Raw genomic sequence first — 27,925 nt, 5'->3', positions numbered from 1 at the left:
CTCTGGCTATTCCTTTTTGCTTTCTTCCTCATACTTCCCTTCCAGTTTCACAGAGCCCAAGTGAAAACCTGAAAAGAAAAAAAAAAAAACAAAACACACAAAAACCAAAGTGCTGCATGACACTATTCGGGAAGAGGAGGTTAATAGTTTTTAAGTATCTGGTTCTCATCTTATTTAAGGCATGAATATAGGGATTAGGATCTTGTAAGTATAGTATTGATTTGGCAGATAAGAAGAGCAAGACTGGCCAGTGAGGTGAAAGAACTCTGCACCAGCAGGGACAGAAGCATTAAACTAATATGGGGCTTAAAGTGCACTGGGTTTGGGAGGTGGGGGGGGTGGGGTGGGGGAGTGTAGGTACAGAAGGGGGGAGAGGTGATAGGTGGGAAAAAGAAGAGAGTGCTGTGAGGAGGCTAAAGAGCATCAGCATCATAATTCAGACAAGTAGAAATAAATGAAAAGCTACAGAAAACAATGAGGTGGAAAAGGAAATAGTTGAGATTCTTTTGTGAAATTGAAGGACCTTGTAGCATCCGATTTTGCTGCTAGAAAATATGTCAAACAAGTTTTTTTGTTGAAGATCAAGGAGAGGGGCTCTAGAACCATCAAGCTACAACTGGTTTTTCTTCCTTGGAAAAGAGCACAAAGGGGTGTAAACAAAAACACAAGTCAGTGTTGGTGTGCTCTGTTAACATTTATTTGACCTTTCTTCCCCCTCCTTCGTGAAAATAAAATTAATTTACATTGAGTGTTTGCACTTTACCCTATCCTTTTCATTTTCGTATTCTTCATAATTAATATTGGTAGGTCATTATCAATAGATGGGTAAATGGAGACAAGAAGAAAGCATTTGCCCCAAATCATTTATCAGGTCACAGGTCAGAACTAGTCTTTGAATTTATAACCTTTGAATTCTTGGTTTCTCTTATGACCACAGAGTCATAACGAATGAAGAAGTTCTAGACTATCTAGTATCAGTTTGGATCTTCTAGCTGTACTGCTTAATGGAAGATGAGACAATGGGTAAGTTCTCCCTTCCAATCATTTGGAATTTTTTTTTTTTAAAGATTTTACTTATTTATTTGACACAGAGAGAGAGATAGCGACAGCAGGAACACAAGCAGGGGGAATGGGAGAGGGAGAAGCAGGCTCCCTGCTGAGCAGGAAGCCCGCTGCGGGGCTCTCTTGCAGGACCCTGGGATCATGACCTGAGCCAAAGGCAGACGCTTAACAACTGAGCCACCCAGGCGCCCCTGGAATTCTTAAATGCACACAGGCACACACTCTCACAGTGGTCTTGCTCAACTCCTGCTGGCAGCCAACAAGATGAGGTAGGAGGCCATTGGAAACCTATCTAATAGCTATTTACTAACCAATACTTGAGTTGACTTTTCAACACTGATGAAGACCATCAGTATATGGGAATTATAATATTCATTACCTAACAGTGCTTATTTTTTCTACGGATTGTATTTTTGTGTCCACTTCATTCTGAGATAAAGAACCGTTATCATTTGCTTCTGTGTTCTTTTTTTCATATTATACAATCAATTTTGCTGATAATTCCTGAAAATCTTTAAGTAGGCCTGCAAAAATTTGGCTTAGAAAGAGCCTCCCCATCTGCATGAGACCTATGTAAATGTACCCTGCTTAGTTTCACTTATGTTCAAACCTGTACCTTTGAGACTGAGACGTTGGGAATTCGAGGGCAAAGTGAATTTTAATTTGGTACGTTTTGTACTTTGATGAATAATGAGGAAATAAATGCCCTCCAAGCTTGACTGGTCTAGCTACATTTGCCTGTCACTATTTCTCAAACCATTGTATATAAAATAACAGGCACAAAAGATCCTTCCCTCAAAAAATAGATTCCTGGGGAAAGCAAATCAAAAGAACAGTAGAGGGGATAATGCGTTTGATTTCTCAAAAGTCTATTTACTGTCCAGTTTACTTTGGTCCTTAGGCCTTTGGACATACTAGCAAGTAATTAATTTTATGGCTGATAAAATGAGTACTAAACACTTATCATTAATTGCAGTTTGGAATCACTTTTTAAAAAATCTGTCATTTTGGTTCCCCAAAATTATTTCTTCTCGAGAGACACCAGCCAGGTGCCAAGAGTTGCCCGGACGCCAAGTCTCAGAACTGTCCAGTCTTCCACATTGGATCTGCAGCCGGGCCTGCTAAATATTCTCGCGGTTAGAAAATCTATCCCCCAGACTCACAGATGCTGTTCTCCCCCCACTGGCTCTGCACAGAACATCATTATCTTTCCCGAGCTTCTGTCTCTATGGCAATAACAGATGGGAAGTGCTGCGGAATTATTCATGTTCCGCAAAGGAGGCAGCAAGAAGGAAGGGAAGGTGGGGGGTGGGGGTGGGCGAGAGGGCACGACCCGGGAGCACGACGTCGGGGGCGTAAGGACGGGAACGTGGGAGTGGGGCGAATGAGAGGTTTGTGAGCCTTTGGCAGGCCTCCTGGAGGAAAAGAGGGGAAAAAGAAAATCTGTGAGCATAGGACTATTCCCAGTCGGCGAGCTCCAAATGCGGACTCCGTAGGAGCGACCTCGAAGCAGTCAAACCAGGAGATATTGGACAAAAATGGGCGAAAAGGGGGAAAAAACCAAAACAAAACCCGAGACGAAGCTCGAGTCCTCTGAATTCTGTGCAGTGCAACTCGGTGGACTATTTCGGTTCCTGATCTTGCGGTGGGGTGGAGAAAAGGGGATTTCTTGGTGTTTCGAAAAATGACGGAGCAACTCGGCAGAGTTTAACATGCTAATTGGCTATCCTGGGAACACTGACCGGGAAGACCACTCTGCTCGCCCCGAGGGTCAAAGCCGAAAGCTCCTAGGTCGTACCTTTCCTCATCTCATTTCGTTTTCCCCTCTAAAACAAAACCCAAATAATAAAAAGCCCTCAGTAAACACTGTAGAAACCTGTAATTTCTAGCTCCCTTTTGGAACCGAGGGAGAAGCCTATTCGGGAGAGAGGGTGGGGGGAGGGAGGCTGAGAAGTAGGGACAAAAATGTTTTCTCTCGGTTTTGCCGGAACTTTGGCCAGCCCTCCAGCCTGGCCGGATGGCGGATGGAGGTCAGTCCGGGGAAGGCGTCTGGGCGGAGGCCGCCCGAGCAAGGCGGGGGCCGCCGAGGTGGGGCGGAGCGCAGGCAGCTGGCAGGGCGGCCCGCGGGCGGGAGGCCCCGCGGGGGCGGGGGGGCAGCCCCGGCGCGCCCGGGGGAACAGGGCCCACACCGGGGGCGCTGCAGGGCGGCCGCCACCCGGCTGCCTCCGGGGCGGGGCGGCCCAGCTGTGGCCTCGCGTTGGGGGGGGGGAGGGTCGCCGGTGCCTGACCTCGGGCGGCGGCGCTCTGCCGGGCGGGCCCTGCCGGCTGCTGGGGTCGCGCACAGTGCACCGCGCGGCCGCCCTGCCCCCTCTCTCCCCGTCGCGCGGCAGCCGAGCGGCCAGGGCGCCCCCGGGTCTGGCCCGTCACCACAGAGCAGCGGGTGGGGCGGGGGCGGGGCGGTGGCGGCCCCAGACAGCCGGCTGGGCGACTCGAGGAAGGAAGGAGGGAGGGAGGCGGTGGGGGGTGGGGCGGGGAGGGAACATCCTGTCTGCGCCGGGTGCACCGCAGACAGCGCCGCGCGCCAGCCGCCCAGACGGCGCGCGAGGCCAGGAGCGCCGGGCGCGCGCTTGGGGGGAGGGGCGCGCGCGAGACGACGGGGCGAGGGGGGGAGCCCTAAGGAGCCACAATAGGCCAGACGGCGCGCGCGTCCCCGAGGGGCTGGGAGCCGCGAGGCGGCGGCGGCAGCGACGCCGGCGGGGCCGCGCGCGCGGTGCCGCCTCTGGCTCCGTTCCCCACCCCTCCCCCTCCCCGCCGCCCTCGCTCTCCCCCGGGCGGCCGGAGACGGCGGCGGCGTCTGCGGGAAGCCGTGTGTCTCCGCAGTGACGTGGGCGGGCCGAGGGCTCGGTGACGTCAGAGGGCTGTGTGTAGCGATGTGTGTGGGGTTCGGAGCGGCGCCGGCACAGCCGAAGGGAGCGGGCGAGCGGCGGCGGCTGGCACAGGTGCGGCCCCGGCTCGCGGTGAGGACGCGGCGGGCGCGGCGGGAGGCAGGGGGCACGCGGCCTTCGGGGAGCCCGACGGCGGTGCTGGGGGTAGTGGGGAGTTAACAAAGCTCGTCGAGCTACTCCGGGCGCGGAGGCCGGAGTCGGGGGTCCGGATGCGCGGGTCCCGGGTGGGGTCGGGGCCACAGGGCGTGCGGGGCGAGTGTCCCACGGCGGATCATGCCTCGCTGACCCTAGGCGGTGGGCGCGGACATGGGAAGGGCGCTGCACTTGACCGGAGCCGTCGGGACCCCGGAGATCCGGACGCCCGTCACTCCCCCCACCTTCCCCCAGCCGCCTGTCTGCACTCCTCCGGGATGCCCCAGGCGTCTGTCGGCGCCCAGCGGCGCGGGGATCTCGACTAGGCGCCCCACCCGCCGGCAGACCCTTCTCCCTTCTGGCCCCGGGCACGCGGGGGAGGTGCAGCCTTAGGAGTGCTGGGGTAACACCCGAGAACTTCCCGGGGAGAGGGTACGCGGGGGATTTCCACAGTCCTCCCCGCGGCCCCCGCAGTGGGGCAGTGTTGGGAGGACACTTGGGGTTGTCCCGAGGCTGTGGGTGGGGGTTGGGGGACTCCTCTTCCTCCACTTCCCGCTCCCCGCTTGCACAGCCTAAGGCGTCCCGGGTCCCTTGTCCACCACTTCGCCCTCCCCCTCGGGTTTGTGATGGGTGGGTGGATTTGCGTGGGCCGAGGATTTCAGGGTGTGGGGGCTCCCCATTGTAGGTCATGCCTCCTGCCCTCTTTCTCGGCCTGCGTTGGCTTAGGTGTTCCTGTGGTGGGCGAAAGTCAGAACATTGGCTAGTGGCCTTGGTCCGTAACCCTTTGGGTATATTTTAGGGGGAACTGCTGGGAGTTTGGGAGGCAGAAATTTCTGTTTAGTGGATTTCTTTCGGAAAAGAAGGAAGGAAGTGGAAGAAGAATCTTTTCTTTTTCCCTCTTCCTCCATTTGCATTCTTTGTGAGGTCTGTCTGCCTTGTGTTTTTTGTCCGGGATTAGTCTTGTTAAGGATGGAGATTCCCAGGAGTGGAGTCTATAGCTTTTGGCTTCCATTAAGCAAATTCACTAACCTTTTAAAGGGAAAGTTAATTTTTGCCTACAGTCATTCCAGAAAAAATAGCATACACTGACTAGGTGAATTAATGCACTTAAAATTGTAACTTAGTTACATATGGTAGATATGTTAACTCCTATCTGATTTTTTTTTTTGGATGAAACTGGTATATTTTTTAAAAATTAAGGGATGAAGTAAGGGATTACTGTAGTTAAAATGGCATAACTGAGAAAGCCTCTGGTACTGAGTTTTGGGTGAGATGATCTATTTAAGGTTCTTCCTATTCTGGGTTGGAGTAGCCCTTTCTCTTTTGAGGGATGTTATTGCTCCCTTTACTCATTCGCCAAATTGCTTTCCTGTTTAAATGAAGTTCTTCTAGTTAACTGGTGTTAGATTTAAAGAAATTGCTCAAGTGTCACCTTTGGTAAAGTGAACTTGGTATAAGATTAAGAAACTAGTTTCAAACTGACCCTTTGGCCTCTGGAGCAAATTCAAATGTAACTCTCTCCCACCCCTTTCTCTTCCAGATTAATTAAAAGAAGAATGAACAGTAATCCATGAAGATAACTGGGCAGTTTTTCTTTAGGTATCATTTTTAATTGTAGAAGTTCAAGTGGAGTCAGAAGCTCTTCTTACTGGTGTGAAGATTTATACAAGCCTTCAGTTTGTCAACACAGACCAACAGAGCATCATTTTTAGAGAGGATAATTTTTTTCCCCCTTTTTTGGTGTCCCTGGTGCCAAAAACTAAATTTGGGTGTGACATTTTAATTTGTGTTTGTGTCTAGGTTTTATGACACAAGTAACCACATAAACTTTTCACATGTTTTGCTAAAACCAAACCAAACCATTGCATTGATTCTGGACTTCTTGAATTGAGAGAACTGATAAGTTTATTTTAATGCATATATTTGAAGAATTAAGAAAAAAGGCTTCCTCAGAGGTGTGCCTCACAATTATATTCTTTATTATTAGAGACAAAAGAAGAAAGTTTATAGCACTGGCAGTGAAATTATATTAGAGTAGAAGCAGAACCAAATAAAGTTGCAAAATATATCCAGTAATTTAGGGAGATTTCTCTTTGAAAATTTAAATTTTCTATGAGAGTAAGTTACCATAAGTATTGATATACATTGGTTTTCTCTCTTCGAATGAGTGACTAAAGAACAATGCAAATTTCAGACTTACTTATTTAACGCAACAGTTTTTAGCCATGGCAAACCTACAGACAAATTTTTCCTTGGTTCAAGGCTCAAATAAAAAACTGAATGGGATGGGAGATGATGGCGGCCCTCCAGTGAAAAAAATGATGACAGACATTCATGCAAATGGGAAAATGATGATCAACAAGATGCCAACAGTGAAGAAGGAACACTTGGATGACTATGAAGTGCCAATGGAAACTGATGGGGAACATGTGAAGCGAACCTGTGCCTCTGTGCCTGAACCTTTACATTTAAATCCCAGTTTGAAACACACTTTGGCGCAATTCCATTTAAGTAGTCAGAGCTCTCTGGGTGGACCAGCGGCATTTTCTGCTCGGTATTCCCAAGAAAGCATGTCACCTACTGTATTTCTGCCTCTTCCATCTCCTCAGGTTCTTCCTGGCCCACTGCTCATCCCTTCTGATAGCTCCACAGAACTCACCCAGACTGTGTTGGAAGGGGAGTCTATTTCTTGTTTTCAGGTTGGAGGAGAAAAGAGACTCTGTTTGCCCCAAGTCTTAAATTCTGTTCTCCGAGAATTTTCACTCCAGCAAATAAATACAGTGTGTGACGAATTGTACATCTATTGTTCACGGTGTACCTCAGACCAACTTCATATCTTAAAGGTTCTGGGAATACTTCCATTCAATGCCCCATCCTGTGGGCTGATCACATTAACTGATGCACAAAGACTATGTAATGCTTTATTGCGGCCACGCACTTTTCCTCAAAATGGTAGCGTACTTCCTGCTAAAAACTCATTGGCCCAGTTAAAGGAAACTGGCAGTGCCTTTGAAGTGGAACATGAATGCTTGGGTAAATGTCAGGGTCTATTTGCACCCCAGTTTTATGTTCAGCCTGATGCTCCATGTATTCAGTGTCTGGAATGCTGTGGAATGTTTGCGCCCCAGACGTTTGTGATGCATTCTCACAGATCACCTGACAAAAGGACTTGCCACTGGGGCTTTGAGTCAGCCAAATGGCATTGCTATCTTCATGTGAACCAGAAATACTTAGGGACACCTGAAGAAAAGAAACTGAAGATAATTTTAGAAGAAATGAAGGAGAAATTTAGCATGAGAAATGGAAAGAGAACTCAATCCAAGGCAAGTTTTGTTTTGTTTTGTTTTTCTAATAGTAATTTTGAATAATGGCAGTAGTTTACCTTGAAATCAAGTCTATATTTAGACTATTACTTAACCTGTGACTTAAGAAACTTACTGCTCATGCAACAGCAACAAAAAATACTGCTCTATGTAATGTGTTATATTTGTATTATACATTTTAGGCTATAAAGTGCTTTCCTGTGTGTGTGCTCATTTGATCTTCCAAACAACCTAGTGCAAGAAGTAGGATTATTCCCATTCTACAGATAAAGAGAATGAGGCTCAGAGAGACCAAGTGGCTTTCCCAATATTATATAGCCAGGGAGTGGAGGATTTGGGGCTTTCTTTCTCAAGTCATGTTCTCTTTCTTTTTCACACATCCTGCTTTTTGATGACTAGATCTGTTGTTGTCCTAGGACTCAAGATAATTTACACTTTGGTGTTATTTCCATTTGCAAATGGTATAATAGCTAGCCAAAACAATTCTGGCTGTGGGCTTCAAACAGCATTTTTCAAAGGTAGATCTCAGATTTCTGACATTGTTTCTATATCTAGCTATTCAGGCTTGATCAGTATTGGAAATTAATGGAAAAGGTGGCTTTATCTGAAGAATTTGTGATTTTCTTTTTTTAAAAGAAAAAATAACTTTAAAAAATTGTGACAGCTAGAATAAAAAGATTATTTTAGACTAAATATTAAGATACAAACCTGTCAGCAGAGAGATCTTAAATATTATGTTTCCACCACATTATCTGGTAACTAAGATCTTTATTCTAAGAGTTTGAATGTCTGGATAAAACAGGATTTGGATTATTGAATATTCAGTTTGTTGATCTGGTTTTTATATGTGTTTTTCTACTTGATTAAAACCAGATACTAGCTAGCACTATTTAACACTTAAAATGTGGCAGAAATTGTTCTTGAGCAGTTTTACATGTATAATTTTATTTGATTCGTACAACAAAAGATTGGCCATGTTTCATCTTAAGAGTCCAATTTTTCCACTGTTAGTTTTTATTTCTTGAAATCCTCTCTGCCTTTTCTACTTCACAGAAGACATGAATGAGGTGTATTAAATGACTGAAGCTTATTCATAGCAACCTTAGAACTTGGGCTAGAATCTAAGATTTGGTGTCGTGTGCTTTATTATAGTTCCTTTAAGGTTTTGAGGGAAATTTAGGTACAGTTTAGTTATAAAACTGTGATTTGCTTCTGAAGCTCAAGAAGGTAATTTTAGATCTAATTCAGGATAGTTTGCTACTTGCTGCTTCCAAAGGGTCAGCACTTGGAAATTCCATGGCAGTGGCTCCTAGATAAGTTTATATTGTTCATGTGCAGTTATTGACTGATTTTGAAGCAGAATTGACCTCAAGCCAGTTCTCAAATTGCTGGACTTGCTTACAGCTGGATTGGTCCCACGCTGAAGCTTGTGCTTGGAAATTATCTATATTCTCAAAATGTGGAATGCCCCTTTTGATATTTATGATATCTTGCCCTGAGCTAATTAGGGACCCTACTCTTACATGTCCGTAGGTGACCACATTATTTGCCAGATATTCTTGCTCCAATCTTCATTGCTCTGACAGCATTTTTGGGATGAACTACTTTGCCTGATATTCCTGCTCTATGTTTGTGAGAAAAACATTTGAGAACCATGATAAAGGCTAAAAAGGAAAAGATGGTGAATTTACTTAACTGAAACTGAATGTGCTAGGGTTTGGGTAAAATTGAAACCATTCTTCATCTGGATGTAGTCCTTTATTGTCTCAGAAATTATTAATTTGAATTCATTTTTTTATTTGAGGAAGGTGTGAGTTTCTTTTTCCCACCTTTTGGCTGTGTTATCTTTTTGCAGGATTTACTTCAGTGTTTTAGTGTATTTTGGTATTATTTCCAATTTTATGTGAATTTTAAGCAATTTAAGGGAATTTAAGAAAATTTCTAGCAATCAAATCTTTAAGAAAGAAGACTTTTGGGTTCACGTGTAATACATACTTGAGTGGTTTATTATGCTTGCCACTTCATATTTTGAAAATTTTCTCCTTAAAACTTTGTGAGGTAGTTCTTGCTTGAAGGTCTGTGATCAAGGTTTCTCATATGAGAAACCAGTCCCAGATGTGTCACGTGTTCCTGGTTGTATAACTATTGGGTGATAGAATCAGTTGAATGCAGTTCTTCTGACTGAAGTCTAGTAATTTTCACTGCTTTTTCCTAAAGCAAACTTAGTAGAAACTGAATTTTGAGAAACATTAACTTTTCTTATCAATTTCCCTTAGCATATTGGTTCATAACCCCTGTATTAACTTGAATTAAAGACTAAGGTATTTAACTGGGAGGGGGTCTAGGAGAGATCCTTGACTGGGGAACATTTATTATTATCTTCTGTGAGTCAGTGAGTTGGTTGCCAAACAAACCTATTTGGTTTGTGGAAGCTCATTTGAAAAAGTCAAGACAAGCTTTCTTCTTTTTTTTTTTTAAATAGAAGAGTATGCTAAATATATTAATCTTTCATATAAAGAACCTTATGTTTAGTATAAATACTAATGTAATTCAATATGTTTATATAGTTAATGTAGTCAAAGTATTGTTTTAGATTAAAAAAACAAAATTATGAAACTCAGTAGGCAGTTGATTGAAATGTAGCAACTGTTAAAAATTATTTCCAAGGATGGAAATTTATTAGTAACAATCACCAAACTATTTGCATGACTAATAGCTACATTAATTTGCATAGTTAGTAGCTATATTTAGATGGAAGAAATAAGTGGTATAAAGTCAGTATTCTAAGTAGGGACTGGCTCTGTGTAGAAACTAAAGGTAATATTTTGAACTCTTTCTTACTCAGGTCATGACAAGAAACATTTGATTTTAGATCTGCCTAGGTGGCTTTGCAAAATGGTGTTCTTAAACTATTTATTTCTTCATATCACCAGAGCTTTTTGTGCTTTTTGTTAGAAATAAGGTTATTGTATTTTACAGTGTGTGGATGTATGCAAGAATGTTATATTTCTTTTCCACATCTTCAGTGGGTATTATTTATTTGGTCTAATTCTGATTTTGTTGTTTGTACAGTTTTATCTATGGAAAAAAGGTTGCTAAGCAAATTGCTCATTTAAAAAAATATTAGAGAGAGAATGAAAGAGAGCACGTGTGAGTGGGGAGAGAGGCAGAGGGAATCTCAAGAGGAATGCCAAGCAGACTCCATGCCATGCCCAGAGCCCGATGCAGGGCTTGATTCCATGACCCTGAGATCATGGCCTGAGCCGAAATCATGAGTGGGATGCTTAGCTGACTGAGCCACCCGGATGCCCTACAAATTGGTTATTTGTAAATAAAATTTGAAGGGTGATATTTACTTAAGATTATTTTCAAGCATAGTAGAAAAGTCCACTTGTAGTCATAGGTGGTTCTTTACTGTTAAAGAATGTGGCTGACAATCTTTAAGTTAAGGATGGTGTATACCCTTATATATTTTTTTGAAGATTTATTTATTTTAGAGAGGGAAAGAGTGTGGTGCACACATGAGCTCGTGTGCACCTGTGTACAAGGGGCGGGGAGGGGCAGAAGGAGAGAATCCCAAGCCGACTTTTTGCTGAGTGTGGAGCCTGATTCCAGCTCCATCCCACAACCCATGAGATCATGACCTGAGAGGAAACCATGAGTCAGTTGCTTAACTGACTGAGCCACTCAGGTGCCCCATGCCCTGATTTTTTTTTTTTTATTAAAATTTAGATTTCTAACATTTAGGCTGGACTACTCTTAAGTAAAATAATACGGTTTTTTACTCTGCTTAGGAAAAAAAAACCCTACAGATTATATGTGATGCAAATAGATGATCTAAAGATATCAACTAAATCGTTTTTTTAAGCCCATTAAACATTTTACTACTTTGAGTTTTGCTTTTTCCTTTCAGTTCATCATTTCTGCAGAGGTCATTGGAATAATAATAGTACAAAAAAATTTTCCCATCTTGTAAACTGTTTTTTTCTGTTTAGGAAATGCGTTTCTTAGTCCAAACCTAAATGAGGTAAGAAATACACTAGAGAGAATGGGCAACTACAAACAGTAGTGTTGAGACAAAATGTGTTCCAGTAATAGTTGGGGCAGATTTGGTGGTAATTTCTGTATCAGTGATATAGTCTGCATTTTGTGATTAGCATAAATTTTGATTAAGTGGGCATAAATAAGGTTAGAATCAGATGAAGTGTTTGTGCTCATATGGGGGACCAGTATGAATATTTTTATCTAACTTTCTAAAATTAATAACTAACTTCCTGAATTTAGAGACTATCTTTTTCCTATTTTCCCAGGACATAGTTTAGTGCTTGACACGTCAGAGGCACTCAGCGAATTCCTTTTTTTAACTGAATAATTTTTTTTTAAAAGATTTATTTATTTATTTGACAGAGAGACAGTGAGAGAGGGAACACAAGCAGGGGGAGTAGGAGGAGAAGCAGGCTTCCCGCTGAGCAGGGAGCCCGATGCGGGGCTCGATCCCAGGACTCGGGGATCATGACCTGAGCCAAAGGCAGACGCTTAATGACTGAGCCACCCAGGCACCCCACTAACTGAATAAATTTTTGAAAAGCAACAGTGCATTATATTTTAGAATATGTGGAGTTTTTTGGAAAAGTGATGGTTTGATCTGGAAATAAACACATAATTTGCAGATAAACTGTTGAATGGGATAACTGATCCAGTAAGAGAATGGAAGTGAAAGCATTTTGGAAGAGTCTAGGAATGTAGGGTGGTGCTTCAAACTATTATTGAAATATTTATTAATATGTATTTGGGAACTTTTCCTTTCTCCAAATATCTTTTTTTTTTTTAAAGATTTTATTTATTTATTTGACAGAGAGCACAAGTAGGCAGAGAGGCAGGCAGAGGGAGAGGGAGAAGCAGACTCTCCACTGAGCAGGGAGCCCGACGTGGGGCTTGATCCCAGGACCCTGAGATCATGACCCGAGCCGAAGGCAGCCGCTTAACTGACTGAGCCACCTTGGCGCCTCTCTCCAAACATCTTTTTGACTTAACTTAGAATTATGTGAAGATATTTCTTTTTTTTTTTTTAAGATTTTATTTATTTGAGAGAGAGAATGAGATAGAGAGCATGAGAGGGGGGAGGGTCAGAGGGAGAAGCTGACTCCCTGCTGAGCAGGAAGCCCGATGCGGGACTCCATCCCAGGACTCCAGGATCATGACCTGAGCCGAAGGCAGTCGCTTAACCAACTGAGCCACCCAGGCGCCCTGTGAAGATATTTCTAACACAAATAAAATAACAGTATTGGGTTCATATGTATCTCACTCTTAGTTATTTGTACACAGTAATTATACTAGTTGGATATTTACTTACTAAAACAAAGTTATGCAAGAAGAAAAGTGTGAAACGGGTCTATTATAAGAATTATGTTAAAGACGGTCCAATAAAATCTTTAGAATGGCTTTGGGAATAGTGCCCCCTTATGGTTTAGAAAATACAGAGCCTATATTTGTTTTTACCACTAAAAAATATATAAAAGTTATAAATGTTAACTTTTTTTTTTTTAAATGTTAACTTTTTTAAAAAGGCTTCTGAAAAAAAACTTAGAGGTTTATTCTTTTTGGTCTGAGAAATTGGAAAAAATTAAGAAACTTCAAGGAAAAAGAAAAAGGGTACACCTGAATCGATGTGTAGGCAGCCAGTAGTGTTCTCATAGCTGTGCATACATTATGATTTATGCCACTGGGAGAACAAGGAAGTAATCAAGAATTGGGTTAATTTCAGTCCTTTTAGAGTTCTGGGAGAGGAAAGCGTGGAGCCAGAACTCAATTTGTTCAAGTAAAGAGGTGGAACTAGTTTGGGAATAGCTTTAGTAACAGCTGGAACCTGTATTTTGTCCACGTGCAGAATTTTGGTCTAATGAAGGTTCATACATAAAATAACTTAAGGATTTTATTAGACTACAAAAAGCAAAAAAAGAAAATATATAATTAAATTCTAAACCTTTTCTTAAGGTATGGTTTGCCTCAATCACTGAATAAAGTATTACAGCACCATGCTAGGCAGAAAAAAGAATGACTAGGAAAAATATAAAATTACTTTTTTAAAAAAAGATTTTATTTATTTATTTGACAGAGAGAGAGAGAGAGCACAAATGGGGGAGCAGCAGGCGAAGGGGAGGGAGAAGCAGGCTCCCCACTGAGCAGAGAGCCCAATTCAGGGCTCACTCCCAGGACCCCAGGATCATGACCTGGGGATCATGACCTGAGCCTGTTTAAGCTTAACTGAGCCTCAGGCGCCCAGTTTTATAGGGGTTGGAGGGTGGAGGGTGGCTCCAACTATTTCTAGATTTAGAAGTGCGTCACAGAAATATGTACATAAAGACTAAATGCAGGCACCCTAGGGCAGGAATTTATCTTCTGGTTTCTGAATCTAGAATGTGGTAGATGTTTAATAAAGATTTGAATAACTGAATGAAAAGTCTTAATAGCCCTATAAAGTTACCAGTGATTTTCGAGGAGAAAACCCGGTTTAGTTTCAAAGCAAGGCAGCATTTTGTTTTTATTTATGGTATTGAAATTATTTTGAGATTTCAAATAGCACTAAAAGTGCATATTTTGTTTATGTTGTGGGGACAAGGAATACAAAAATTTAGGAAACTCATTAAAGACCATTTTGGTAACACTAGGACTTTTATTCCATATTAAAAAGTTTTTTTGGTGTGATTATGAAAGCAGTATAGGCCCATTGTAGTAAATCCTAAACAAGTGCAAAGAAGAAAACAAAATTTCGTAATTCATAATTGCAACATAGAGTGATAATTCCTTTACATACATAATGCTTTGTAAATCTGCAAAAGCACCTGCCCAGTACACAGGTGTTATTAATACAGGACCAGTTGTTGAAATAATATTTTCGAACCAATTTTAAGGCAGTTCACTTGGAGCAAGGTTTTTCAAATTGCAATTTTTCACTCATGCAGCCTTTTTCATCCGGGCTTCCGGGAGAGGAGAATTAAGCCCTACAGAAAATGATCTGAGTGATGGTTTCATCAGTTCTCCTAAAGATGGTATATAGTACCGTTCTAAATGCTTTGGAGTGAAGTTGATTCGTTGCATACAATGGATGCCTTGGGGCATTTGGGCTTGTCTCTTGAGAACCCCAGTTGAGAAGGGCCACGAGGGTTATGAAATCAATTTAGTGGGTTACCAGCATTCAAATAAAATGAAATAGAGTAAAATAAAAAATAGACTACATTGCACTTAATAAAATTAATCTACATTTTGATATTGTCAGTATACTTTAATTGAAAATCAAAATAATCTGAGATCATCATTTTTTAGAAAGCATATATGCTGAAATGGGATAGAAAAGCAAAACCTTAGATTTATACAGATATTTTAGTGAAAAGATGTATGTGATATGGAGATTGCTAAGTTATTGTAATACTAAATGGATTGGACACTGTAGAATTCCAGTATAAAAAATTTTATTTTTAGGGGCACCTGACTGGCTCAGTTGGAAGAGCATTGTGACTCTTGATCTCAGGGTTGTGGGTTTCAGCCCCACATTTGGTGTAGAGATTACTTAAATAAATAAATAAATAAACTTTAAAAATTATTTTTAAAGGTACCAGGAATTTATTAACAGGACTTTTTACCAGTTTGCTCCTTTTTCCTTCACATTGTAAAGGGAGTGATACTATACTACTGACTTCGCATGGTTTTGTTTCCATAAAGGATTTAAGATAATAGTTGCACATTATAAAAATGTGAGCCTTTGGGGCGCCTGGGTGGCTCAGTCATTAAGTGTCTGCCTTCGGCTCAGGTCATGATCCCCGGGTCCTGGGATCGAGTCCCACATCAGGCTTCCTTGCTCTGCGGGAAGCCTGCTTCTCCCTCTCCCACTCTCCCTGCTTGTGTTCCCTCTCGCTGTCTCTCTGTCTGTTAATAAAATCTTAAAAAAAAATGTGAGCCTTTGCTTTTCCTGGGGACATTTTTAAGCACGTTAAACTTAAAATTGGCTTTGTGAGGTAGGTGGTTATCTTTCAGTGCCAGGGAGCAGCAGACATTGCTCTAATTCCTGAAGATCTGTGTTTGGGCAGTTAGTGCCTATATTGTTTCAGTTTTCATTGGGTTGATTAATTCTAATAATTACAAGGAAACAAGGCACAAGACTAAGCCTTAAAATCTCTTTAAGTAGCTATTTGCTACCTTGTAACACTATTCCTGTTTCATTTGTTGAAACACTCATTCACAACATGTTGGAAGTATAGAGGAAACTTGATCCTTTAGTGAGAGATTCAGTTTCTTTCAGTAAGAGTTGTTGGCAGCTGTGTGGTAGGGTGTCTTTGTGTCCTTCTGAAATCATTTATTGGCCACTTGAATGTCTTAGTATTATAATAACACAGTAAAAAGACCCTGACAGGTATATTCACTTTATATCTAAGGAACTATTGCTTAGTCATGTGTTTTGTAAGGTTGCTAATGATTTATGTTGGGCTTGTACAAAGTAATGATTATTTAATATGCATTATATTTTACTTCTTATGTAAGCACATCATTAAGATAACCTGTTAAATTTACCAATCTGCTAGTTCTTTGTATGCTTACTGTCTCATGAACACCACAATGTAAAAATTAATCTATATCTTTTATAGCTCTTTATAAATTCTGTTTTTAAAATTTTTTCCACATATTTAAAAAAATTTAATTCTGATTTTTGGTGAGATTTTGGAAGTCCCACCAATATCTTGAGGTATTGCCTTGATTTCTTTAGTTCATTAATATTTGTCATTCATTAAAGATAATATCTGATATTGTAATTAAAAACTAGAGTACCACATAAAAGCAAAGTTTATTATTGGAGATAAGTCTAGGAATTGTAAAGGGTTTTGATTTATTTATTTATTCCAGTACAAATTGGAATGTTTATATATGAATAGTGCTGAGTGGGTGGGATTGTTTTGTATCTAGAAAGTGGCAACTAAAGTATTGTGGTTTTTTTTGTAAATGAAATCAAGTTCTCTAAACTATTTGTCATTGTAAGACTAATAAGCATTGTACTACCAAAATACAATAGTTCTTTATTAGGAAATCTGATTATGAAAGGATCATGTGTACATAACACAGTAAGTTGAAATTTAGAGAAACTCAAAACATTTCTTAATTTTTATTTATTTAAGATGAATTCTTCTCTACCTTTTTGGGATTATTTAAATTTTGCTTTCATAGACATTATTTGTTGTTTTATGACTTAGAGAAAGAACCGTTGAAGTGAAATAATATGTCTGAAAATTTTCCTATGTGTTTCAGATGAGGATGCCATCTGTTCATTTTGTGATAGATAATGGTGGGGAAGTTGGGCAATAAAAGCATTTTAAAATGTTTAAGACTCCAACTTAAGATACTAAGTGATCTATTTCTCTCCTTTGCCAAGTAATGTAATGTATTTTGTTTTAATTTTTAAATACACAAAGTGAATAAATTTTTCCTACATTGAAAGGTAAGATAAGAGACAGTAGATGCTCATATCTTGGTATCTAATTTTTATTCCTGATCAGTAGTAGCATTACTGCTGTGCCATTTAATTATATTGTTCTTTTTTTGAAGACCTAATTTGTATGTTGACACAAATGCAGAATAAATGAAAAAATCTGGCATGCCTTTGAATGTTCTGTTGTATAATATGTGCTTTTCTTAATTGTTTTTAACACACAGTTAGGATAAGTTGTTATAGATGTGTTTATGGCTTACCACATGTTGGATAAAATTAAATCCCATCATTTTATCATGGTTAGTGTTGTACATTTCCCCATCATTTATATTATTTAATTTGTAGATCTAATTTCTAAAAATATGCCCCAGAGACTGTTGGGCTTCTTTGGTACTTCCTGGAGTAGAAGGATATTTATTGAGTGTGAAAGAGACTGTCTTCTCAGTTTCAGGGTAGCAGAGTAACCTGATAAAAGGCCACTCTGGGAATTAATGAACTAAGATGTCATTCAGAATTCATTCAGCAAATATTTATTAGTATTAGGAATACTTTATGCCAGGTGCTGGGTACTGAAAATACAACAGTAAGGAAGTTGGTCCTTGACCTGAAGCTGCTCTGTTGAAGCAGAGGCTGGACAGCCTCTGGTTAGGGATTTTGAATGGGGAATTCAGACATTGGCTAGGAGATTGCACTAAGTGATCTTTAAGGAAGGTTTCTATAAAATCTCTAGACTGTGATTTTGTTAGTAGGATGGTGTGATATTAGAAAATAAAGGACAGAAATTAGAGAGGGATGGGTGTTTAACATGCTAGCAATTATTTACAGTGGCATCTGAAGTTTAGAGACCTGGAAATAAAGATACGCTGAGTTTGGATCATGAATAAAAGTAAAACAAATCAAGCTGTAGAGTTTTGAAATGAATGTGATCAAAAGTGAGTCACTTTTTTTTTTCTTTAAACTGAGTCAGTTTGAGTGAAGATCTTCGGGTGAAGAAGTTTACAACTTGCTATTTTGAAGATTTGAGATTCCAGATATAATAGAAAAAACTTCTGAATATATGTCAATTTTAGTAATTTGAATTTTAAAAAATCTGGAAACAGTTGACATTTTGGGCAGTACATCCAGAATTGTTTTGGATATAAAACTCATTTAAAGTGGAGCTTTATTTTCTAAACAATGAGTTTAACAAATGACTTCTAGAAAAGAAATTCTCATTTAATTCAAGCTGATGTTATATTTCACTGATTTGTTAGAGAGAGCTTATCCATGCTTATTAACACCTCTTGTCATACAGTGTTGTGGTGAAGAATGTTCTGCCTAAGTGAGTTTTCTGGATGATGAAGCTACTCTTTTCAGCAGAGTATTTTTTAAATCTAACTTTTTTCATGAATTCTAAAATGTCTTAGTTTTCAATCTTTCTAAGTGGTAGGTATATAGTTATGGTATATATGTATATAGTATGCTATTTATACCTGGCATAAATATAGAATATAATTCAACCATGTCATGTTAACTCAGGACTTCTTAAACATCAGTTACTGTACGTGTTGTGATGAAGGTAGGGGACAATTGAGATATATTTATATATATATAAATATATATAAATAATTTATAAATTATTTGCCCTGGTCTATGATAAAGCCCTCAGATTGTCTTGCTTTTTGAATCAGGTTTTGGGTTTGCATCTTGTCATTCTCCTCTCTTTAGGCTATCAGCTGTCACCTGGCATCTGTCATTTAGTGTTGCCATTGCCAGCAATACCCTTTCTAATTTACTTGTAGAACTGAGCTATAGGTTGAGAAACTATGGGAACAAGTGATTGGTTTATTTTATAAATAAGCATTTGATTTTGCCTCAGATTCTGAACTTCTTTAGAATATTTGATCTAGATTGTGGTTTTTTTTTCAAGATTGTGTTTATTTGAGAGAGGGCTCATGGGCACAGGGTTGGGGGAGGGGGCTGGATGAGGGGGTTGGATGAGGGGGTTGGGGGGGAGGGTTCTGGAAAGGGCAGAGGAGGGAGAAGCGGACTCCCCACTGAGCAAAAAGCCCAGTGGGGTGGGGGTTGGGGGGGAGGTATGATCCCAAGATCCTGGGATCCTGACCTGAGCCCAAGAGCAGACGATTAACCAACTGAGCCACTCCCCCCTCCCCACACCCTGAGTTTGTTTTTTTAATTGTATAGAGCCTAGAGGCCCCCACTGAATACTCTTAAATCCTTTGAAAATATCATTATTTTCCCTAATCTTGTGATCTCGTTAGTTTTTCAAATTCCTTGTTCATTCTTAACCAAAATGTTGATTTCTCACCAATAGAAGTTACCATATTTTTATGTTTGGCTTTTCATTGGTCTTAAATCTTCTCCTGATTGATCAGGTTGTGTAATGTTTGCTCCAGAAGCAGTTTCCTTTTAATTTTCAACCCATTTTGTTGGGGCCGTGGGTTATCAGACTTCTCCTGAGTTTCTTCATCCTAATTGTTTTCCCCCATTAGCAGGATCCCCCCAATCAAACCATGGACACTTTACGAATTGATTTTGCTTTAATCACAACTGCTTAGCATCTGGAGATCTGTTTCTATTCCATTTTATGTAGTTTCTTGGTTCTGAACTGGAATATTGGGACATCAGGCAAAATAGTTTTCCTAATTTCTTAGTATTTAGTGGCTGTCCCCTGAGTGCTGTGTTTATGAATTACTGGATGAGGATGTCATTTCCCACACACCTTACCTAGTTGCAGAAGAGAGTGGAGACATTCAGAGGAATATCCAGCTCTCATTTTTGTCTCATCTTTCCTTTATCTCAATCTCACTTCCATCCTCTCTTACTCCACTGGGGTTGTCCATTAACCTCCTCCTGTCTTTATTGCTCACCCAAACCTTACCTCTTTTCAGCTCCCTCCTCTACCATGTGAGTCTTATTCCCTCTGTAAGATACTCTTTTCCCAAAAGAGCAAGGTAATTACTGTGATTTGAAATATGGTGTGTGTGCAAAGTGGCGCTGGTTGTTGGTGATAGTGGGGAGACCATATAAAACAAACGAAAATAAGGGAGAAGTTTGTGGTCACAGGTTATTCTTTTCTTTCTCAGTTTCTGAACCTCAGTTTTTTAATCTGTAAAATGGAGGTCATAACACCTACTTAATGAAGTACTTGTTAGAATTAAGTAGGGTTTATAAAGTACTTATCAGGTATATAGATGTTCATTAAGTAGGGGCGCCTGGGTGGCTCAGATGGTTGAGTGTCTGCCTTCAACTCAGGTCATGATCTCCAGTTCCTGGGATCGAGCCCCAGGTGAGGCTCCCAGCTCAGCAGGGAGTCTGCTTTTCCTCTCCCTCTGCCTCTCCCCCGCTTGTACTCTCTCTCAAATGTATAAATAAAATCTTAAAAAAAAAATGTTCATTAAGTACCCAGTTACCTTCTTTTCCTTTATTCACATGTATAGTTTATGAGGAAATATGGTTTACTGATAAGTGTTAGCAAGCAAAGTAGTTTCAAGGTTAGCCTGGTGAAGTTTTTGTTTTGTTTTGTTTTGTTTTGTTTTGTTGGTGTGTAAAATGTTTGTTAAGGATCAATCACCTGTTAAAGGAAGGGAGTGGAGGCGAGACTGTAGAGGGAAGGTAAAAATGTGCAATGCAGTCCCATCAGTGTTTCAGCCAAGTTAGCAGAGAGCTGTGGAGTGAATAATGCCCATTTGAGTTTACCATGTTAGGATAAAATGGCTGCTCCTTTGGACTCCTACCTCCCTCATATCACTCACCATATCAGCTGCCCACAGAAAAGCATGACTCAGCTTTGAGGCGTTTCCTCACGAGCATGTGCTGCTCAGGTACTGTGCTGAATCCTTGAGGTGGATCCTCCACAGATCTGTAGCGTTCTCTCTGGGCAGCTTCCTCTGACCTGCAGACTTGATTTGCCTTGGTCTTTCTGGATGTTCTGTCCTGTCTCCTCCACTCACGTTACTCTGTGAGGCTCTGACTGGGTTCCCTTTTTCTAAGTTTTGTTTTTTTCTTTTCTTTTTTTAAACATTTCACCATACTTCTTTTATTATAAATCTACCTATTCATCTGTCTATCCACCTTTTTTCCGCTCCAGTCTTGTTGAGAAGTAATCGACATATATCACTGTATAAGTGTAAGGCATACAGCATGATAGTTTGATTTACATATATTGTGAAGTGATTACCACAGTAGGTTCAGTTAACATCCATCCTTGTAATGCAGTCTGTCTTGGTCTCTGAGGCGCAGTGAGGTGCTTCAGCCTCACCACCTCCACACTCCCATGTTAAAGGATTCTCTCAGTGGTGTCTTGTTCTTGAATAGATGTTAGTTGTTTTTCTTGTGAGGGGGTGTGAAGTCAAGAACAACCTATGTTGCCATCTTAGTGACATCTCTCCCCTGGCAAAGTATTTATTGCTATAGAATGTTATCTAATCCACTAACAAATACCGTAGGGAAGGGGTTTATTCTAGCCGATTGTAGTAGCAAGAAGAATCCAAACTTACCAATGTTGTATATTTGCAAGGTACTATTTAAAATGGATTTTATTTTTTATTTAAAAAGATTTTATTTATTTATGGGAGAGAGACTGAGCGAGACCGAGTGCACAAACGGGATGAGGGGCAGAGGGAGAGGGAGAAGCAGACTCCCCACTGAGCAGGGAGCCAGATGCAGCGGGCGCTCGACTCCAGGACCCTGGGATCATGACCTGATCTGAAAGCAGACACTTAACTGACTGAACCACCCAGGCGCCCTTAAAATGGATTTTAAAAATAGATTACTTAGTATGAAATTTTATGAAATCATTTCTGGTAATCCATGTTAATATGCATACTGAAACGGTTTCTGTGATAGGATAGGTTACATAGTTGTGAGTGACTAGATTTGGTACTTTAAGGGAAAGCTGCCTTGTTACAAGAGGACTCTCAAATAATGTAACTCTTATTAGTCAGGGTTCTTCAGAGGCATACACTGGCCCTGTCAAGTTGACACGTAAAATTAACCATCACATCTTCCCTCGATGAACTTTTTCCCTTCTACATTTTTCTACAGATAGATACACCATCAGGAATGGAATTACAGTCATGGTACCCTGTTATAAAGCAGGAAGGTGACCATGTTTCTCAGACACATTCATTTTTACACCCCAGGTGAGTGGGTATTGACTCATTTGTTTGTTCATTCATTCATTTGTTCATTCATTCATTCATTTATTCATTCGACATCTATATGTCAGGTACTGTTCTAGTTCCTGGGAATTCATTATTTAGTTTTAGGCTTGTTAATGAAATGAATTGTAAATTGTGTTGAATATTTGAGATAACCTTTTCTTGGTGTTTTTATGTTCTTTCTAGGAATTCCTCATTTCCTTTTCACCCTAATTAAAAGTTGGAAGTTTTCCTTTAATTTCCTTTCTTCCCTGTAAGAGGTAAACCAACTCTTTAAATAAGAGTTTGGTATGCAACTTTGGTATTTTACAAAGAAATTTTTTGAAACTTAGAAGCTTTCATAGTAACCACGTCCTTCAAAATCCAGTTTCCTATTTTTAATAAAAATGCACCTTAGATGATAAACTTTTTATTGATTCCTAGGTTTTTATTGCTGTAGATATATATTCCCCTCAAACATGGTGATGAAGAATCTCAGTCTTATTTACATTTGCACAGTTCCCATCATTGCTGTTGTGTTTGAAGTAAATCTTTGGGCATTATTAAACCTGTCAGTTTTTTTAGCAGAATACTGAATCTGAGAATAAATCTCAGAATTCATGTAATTAGTAAAGAAGAACAATACAGATTATTGTATAAAGAAAATAAGATGTAAGAGGAGATCATTTAGAGTTTAGGGAATGAAGTAGTACATCAGTTAAATGGTTGCATTTTTTGGCTAAAGGTTATGCAGATTATAGTTAATAATACGGTGCTTCAGTGTTTAGCTCAGATGTGTTCCGTGGGTCTTTCAGATAATTTGCTGAACAATTTTATGTGAGCTTTGAGCAAAATTGGTAGTTATCCCTTCAATCTTAGTTTTGTGCAACTTACTATCGAAATTTTATCAAATTAGGAAGTACTAAAGTATTTTAGGAAAATTGCTCTGTGGGGTTTGAAACAAGTAGGACTGACTGCCCAGTAGCAGTAGCTGGGCGGTATTCAGAGTGCTATGTAAGAAGGGCCTTGGGAGCTCCTCATTGGGCCTGTGGTGAATCAGGCCATAGCCTTGTGGTGTGGGACTGAATCAGCCTCTAACAAAGAGTGAGGATTCCTTGCTTTCACGGAGTGGGGGGGGCGTGGGGGGGGGGGGGGGGGGGGGGGGGGGCAAAAAAATAGTTCTCCAAGTAGCATATGGTCTATGTCCTTTCTGGCATAAACCTTACCTATTCAGACTATTAAACAGCACTAAAGTGCTTCATGCTTTTAGTTCTCAGGTGGTTTTGAGGGAAGGAGATGAGACTGTAGTTTTCTTTCCCAGTGAGTATCTCTTTAGTGCCTAGAAATTACTTTTTGCAAAGTAACAAAAATTACTCATAATTTTGCACTTACTGTCTAAAGTACTGAAGTTTTTTTAAATTTTTTTATTATGTTAATCACCATACATTATATCATTAGTTTTTGATGTAGTGTTCCATGATTCGTTGTTTGTGCATAACACCCAGTGCTCCACGCAGAATGTGCCCTCCTTAATACCCATCACCAGGCTAACCCATCCCCCCAACCCCTCCCCTCTAGAACCCTCAGTTTGTTTTTCAGAGTCCATCGTCTCTCATGGTTCGTCTCCCCCTCCGACTTACTCCCCTTCATTCTTCCCCTCCTGCTATCTTCTTCTTTTTCTTTTTTCTTAACATATGTTGCATTATTTGTTTCAGAAGTACAGATCTGTGATTCATCAGTCTTGCACAATTCACAGCGCTCACCATAGCACATACCCTTCCCAATGTCCATCACCCAGCCACCCCATCCCTCCCACCCCTCACCACTCCAACAACACTCAGTTTGTTTCCTGAGATTAAGAATTCCTCATATCAGTGAGGTCATGTGATACATGTCTTTCTCTGATTGATAAAGTACTGAAGTTTTAAAGAATTCTATGATCCTTCTTTTCTTTTTTATTATTAACATATAATGTATTATTTGTTTCAGGGGTACAGGTCTGTGATTCATCAGTCTTACACAATGCACAGCGCTCCCCACAACACATACCCTTATGATCCTTATTTTCTGAGGTGTTAGGTTGTCTGTTTTGGTATAAAATTTTTTAACCATAGAAATAGATTTAACATATTTTACTTTTTACCCAAATGTAATATATGTACTATTTTGCCTTTCTTTGCTTTTAGCTACTACTTATACATGTGTGATAAAGTGGTTGCCCCAAATGTGTCGATTACTTCTGCTGTATCCCAGTCTAAAGAGGTCACAAAGACGGAGGCAAGTAGATCTATACCAAGACAGTCAGAGAAGCCTCATAGTAGTGGGAAACATCAAAAAATGGTGTCTTACCCAGATGTCTCACTGGAGGAACAGGAGAAAATGGATTTAAAAACAAGTAGAGAATTATGTAGCCATTTAGGTAAGTATTTAGAAATTATTTTTTTAAAATCATACACTTAATAAACATGTTTATTCAGCATTTTCGTTTTCTTTCTTTCTTTCTTTCTTTCTTTCTTTTCCTTTTTCTTTCCTTTCTTTCCTTTTCTTTCCTTTTCTTTTCTTTTCGATTTTATTTGTTTATTTGACAGAGAAAGAGAACACAAGCAGGGGGAGTGGGAGAGGGAGGGACAGGCTCTCCACTGAGCTGGAATCATAGCCTGAGCTGAAGGCAGACACTTAACCGACTGAGCCACCCAGGAGCCCTTAGTCAGCATTTTTAAAGAGGATTTTTGTTTAAGAGAGTTCCAGATAATTGAAGCTTTTATCTTAAAAAAATGCACCTTTCAAAACTCTGAGTGACTACTTAGAACTTCAGTTCCTATACTTTTTTTTAGAACAGTTACAGCTATAGAGGTTAATGATGTAGTTATGTAGTCTACATGGTTTCATACTGCAAGTGATTTTTGCGTGATTTTTTTTCCTTTCCTGCCCTTTTTTTGCTGTCAGTTTTCTTCAGAAGGTCCTATCTAATTTGCTGCGAATTGAGAAACCATTTTATAATGCTAAGAAGTATGTAATGGGGTGCCTGGCTGGCTCAGTCATAGAGCATGTGACTCTTGGTCTCAGGGTTGTGAGTGTGAGCCCCACGTTGGGTATAGAAATTACTCAAAAAAAAAGAAAGAATGAAAGTCTTAGAAAAAAATAATGCTAAGAAGTATGTAAGAGTTGTTAGGTAAAGGACTCAGGGAAACAGCCATGTTATAAGCAAGGATTGAAAACTCATAGCTATGAGAGCCAGGCAGATGGCATAAAAAGCAGAATGCTGGCTGGACATCTTTAAAAAAAAAACCGCCTAGTTACAATGTTTTTTAAAATACTGTGGACCAGAGGAGACATGTCTGCTCAAATGCTGCCTGTTTTACCCTGTACATAGCAGCAGAGCTTTGCTTACAGCTTAAGCAAGTGTGACAATTATTTCAGCTATCTTGGAGTAGGTGAAGTGTCCATTAGTCATTTAACTGTTTTCATAGATAACTGAGATTCTTTGGGGGGTTTCTGTACTTTAATTTTGAGATTTTTAAAATTCAACTTTCTTTGGATTCATATAAATATGGTGAACACTAATTAGTAACATACTGTTATGTCATATTGGTGTTATATTTTTTTCCCAAATTAATTCTAGTGACTTTAAAAAAATTGTTGATATAGTTCATATATTACAAAATGTACTTAAAGGTGTATACTTTAGTGACTTTCAGTAAATTCACAAAGTTGTTCAACAATCACAGCTATTTAATTTCAGGACATTTTCATCATCCCAAAAAGAAACCCTGTAATCCATTAGAAGTTACTCTTTATTTTCCTCTTTCCCCAGCCTCTATTTATTTTTTGTTTTTATAGATTTGCCTATTCTGGACATGTCATATAAAAGAGATCATATAATATGTGACCTTTTATTGTCTGGCTTTTCACTTGGATAATATTTTTTCAGTCCATGTTGTAGCATATTTTAATACTTGTTTTCTTTATATGGTTTAATAATATTCTGTTATTGTATAGATAAATATACCACATTTTGTTTATCCACTTACCAGTTGATGGACATTAAATTGTGTCCACTTTTTTTTAAAGTAGGCTCCATGCCAAATGTGGGAATTGAACTCATGACCCCAAGATTAGAAAGATTAAGAGTCGCATGCCCTACTAAGTGAACCAGATGGGTGCCCCAAATTGTGTCCGCTTTTTGGCTGTGATGAATAATGCTGCTATGAACACTTATGCACAATTTTTAACATAGACATGTTTTCATTTCTCTTGGGTATATATTTAGGAGTGAAATTACTGGGTCATGTTTAATATCTCAAGGGACTGCCAGACTGTTTTTCAAAGCAGCTGTACCATTTTCCTTTCTACCAGCAGCTTATGAGGGTTCCAATTTCTGCAATCTTTGTCAACATTTGTTATTGTCTTTCTTCTGATTATAGCCATCCTAATGGTTGTAAAGTGGTATCTCATGGTTTTGATTTGCAGTTCTCCAATGACTAATGATATTAGTGCCTTTCCATGTTTTATCGGATCTATTCAGATCCTTTGCCTATTTTTAAATTGGGTTCTCTCTTTACTATTGAGTTATAAGTGTTCTTTATATCTTCTGGATAGTAGACCCATATCAGATATATGATTTGCCATTCTATCAGTTGTCTTTTCATTTTATTGTTGGTGTTTTTTGAAGCACAAAAGTTTTATTTATTTTTTATTTTTATTTTTTAGAGAGAGCGCAAGTGGGGTGGGGAGGGGGAGAGGAAGGGAGAGAAAGAATCTTAAGTAGGCTTCACGTTCAGCACAGATCCCAAAGTGGGGCTCAGTCTCATAACCCTGAGATCATGACCTGAGCCAAAATCAAGAGTCAGACGCTTAACAGACTGAGCCACCCAGGCATCCCAAAGCACAAAAATTTTAAATTCTGAAGAAGTCCAATTTATTTTTTCTTTGATTGCTTATGTAGATGTTATGTCTAAGAAACCATTGCCTAAACCAAGGTCACAAAGATTTACATATAAGAGTTGTAGCTCTTACATTTAGGTCTCTTCAATCCATTTTGAGGTAATTTTTATATACAATGTGAGGTTCAGTCTCACTCTTTGTATGTGATTACAGTTGTCCCAACACTATTTGTTGAAAAGACCATTCTCTCCTGATTGAGTTGTTTGGTGCCCTTGTTAAATACCAGTTGCCCATAAAAGTATGGGTTTATTTCTGGACAAATGTTTATGACAATGCTACACACAGCCTTGATTTCTGTAGCTTTGTAATAAGCTTTGAAATTAGGCATTGTGAGTCCTAAAAGTTTATTATTCTTTTTTAATATTATGTTTTGGCTATTTTGGATTCCTTGTGTTTTCATATGAATTTCTGCATCAGCTTGTCAATTTCTGCCACAAAGCCAGCTGGAATTTCAATAGGAATTGAAAAAAAAGATCGGTTTGGGGAATATTTATCATCTATCTTAGTCTGTTGAGGCTGCTATAACAAAAATACCCTAGACTGGGTGGCTTACACTACAAACATTTATTTTTTACAGTTCTGGAGGCTGGGAAGTCCAAAATCAAGGCACCAGCAGATTTGGTGTCTGGTAGGGGCCTGCTTCCTGGTTCATAAAGGTCTGTGTTCTCTTCAGACACATGGTGGAAGTCCTCACATGGTGAAAAAGGCAGGAGAGCTTTCTGGAGTCTCTTTTATAAGGGTATAGATCCTATCATGGAGGCTCCACCCTTATGACCTAATTATGTCCCAAAGGCCCCACCTCCTAACACCGTCACATGGGGCATTAGGATTTTAATATACGAATTTTGGGGTCACTAACATTCAATTCATGACACCATCTTAACAATATTAAATCTTCCAATC

General features: G+C 39.8%; 1 protein-coding gene across 3 annotated transcripts in view; it reads left to right on the top strand.

The window, feature by feature from the left end:
• The first annotated feature begins 3,831 nt into the window (after nt 1–3,831).
• The window catches only part of SKIL (SKI like proto-oncogene), a 30,286-nt gene continuing 6,192 nt past the window's right edge, over nt 3,832–27,925 (top strand). The window contains exons 1-4 of one of the 3 annotated variants that reach the window (XM_073897394.1): nt 3,832–4,079; nt 5,680–7,466; nt 21,988–22,081; nt 24,265–24,497. In XM_073897394.1, the coding sequence (XP_073753495.1) occupies nt 6,365–7,466; nt 21,988–22,081; nt 24,265–24,497 (1,429 nt within the window). In that variant the 5' untranslated portion in view covers nt 3,832–4,079; nt 5,680–6,364. Of the gene's footprint in view, nt 4,080–5,679; nt 7,467–21,983; nt 22,082–24,264; nt 24,498–27,925 lie in introns of all 3 variants that reach the window. The other 2 variants (XM_025879046.2, XM_025879053.2) reach the window with 2 other exon arrangements.

The sequence above is a fragment of the Callorhinus ursinus genome, unplaced genomic scaffold, assembly GCF_003265705.2.
Source record: "Callorhinus ursinus isolate GAN/ISIS: 27379988/994484 unplaced genomic scaffold, GSC_fseal_2.0 scaffold1, whole genome shotgun sequence".
Taxonomy (NCBI): Eukaryota; Metazoa; Chordata; class Mammalia; order Carnivora; family Otariidae; genus Callorhinus; species Callorhinus ursinus.
Note: the sequence above shows the minus strand (reverse complement) of the source record. Positions and strands in the feature narration are given on the sequence as shown.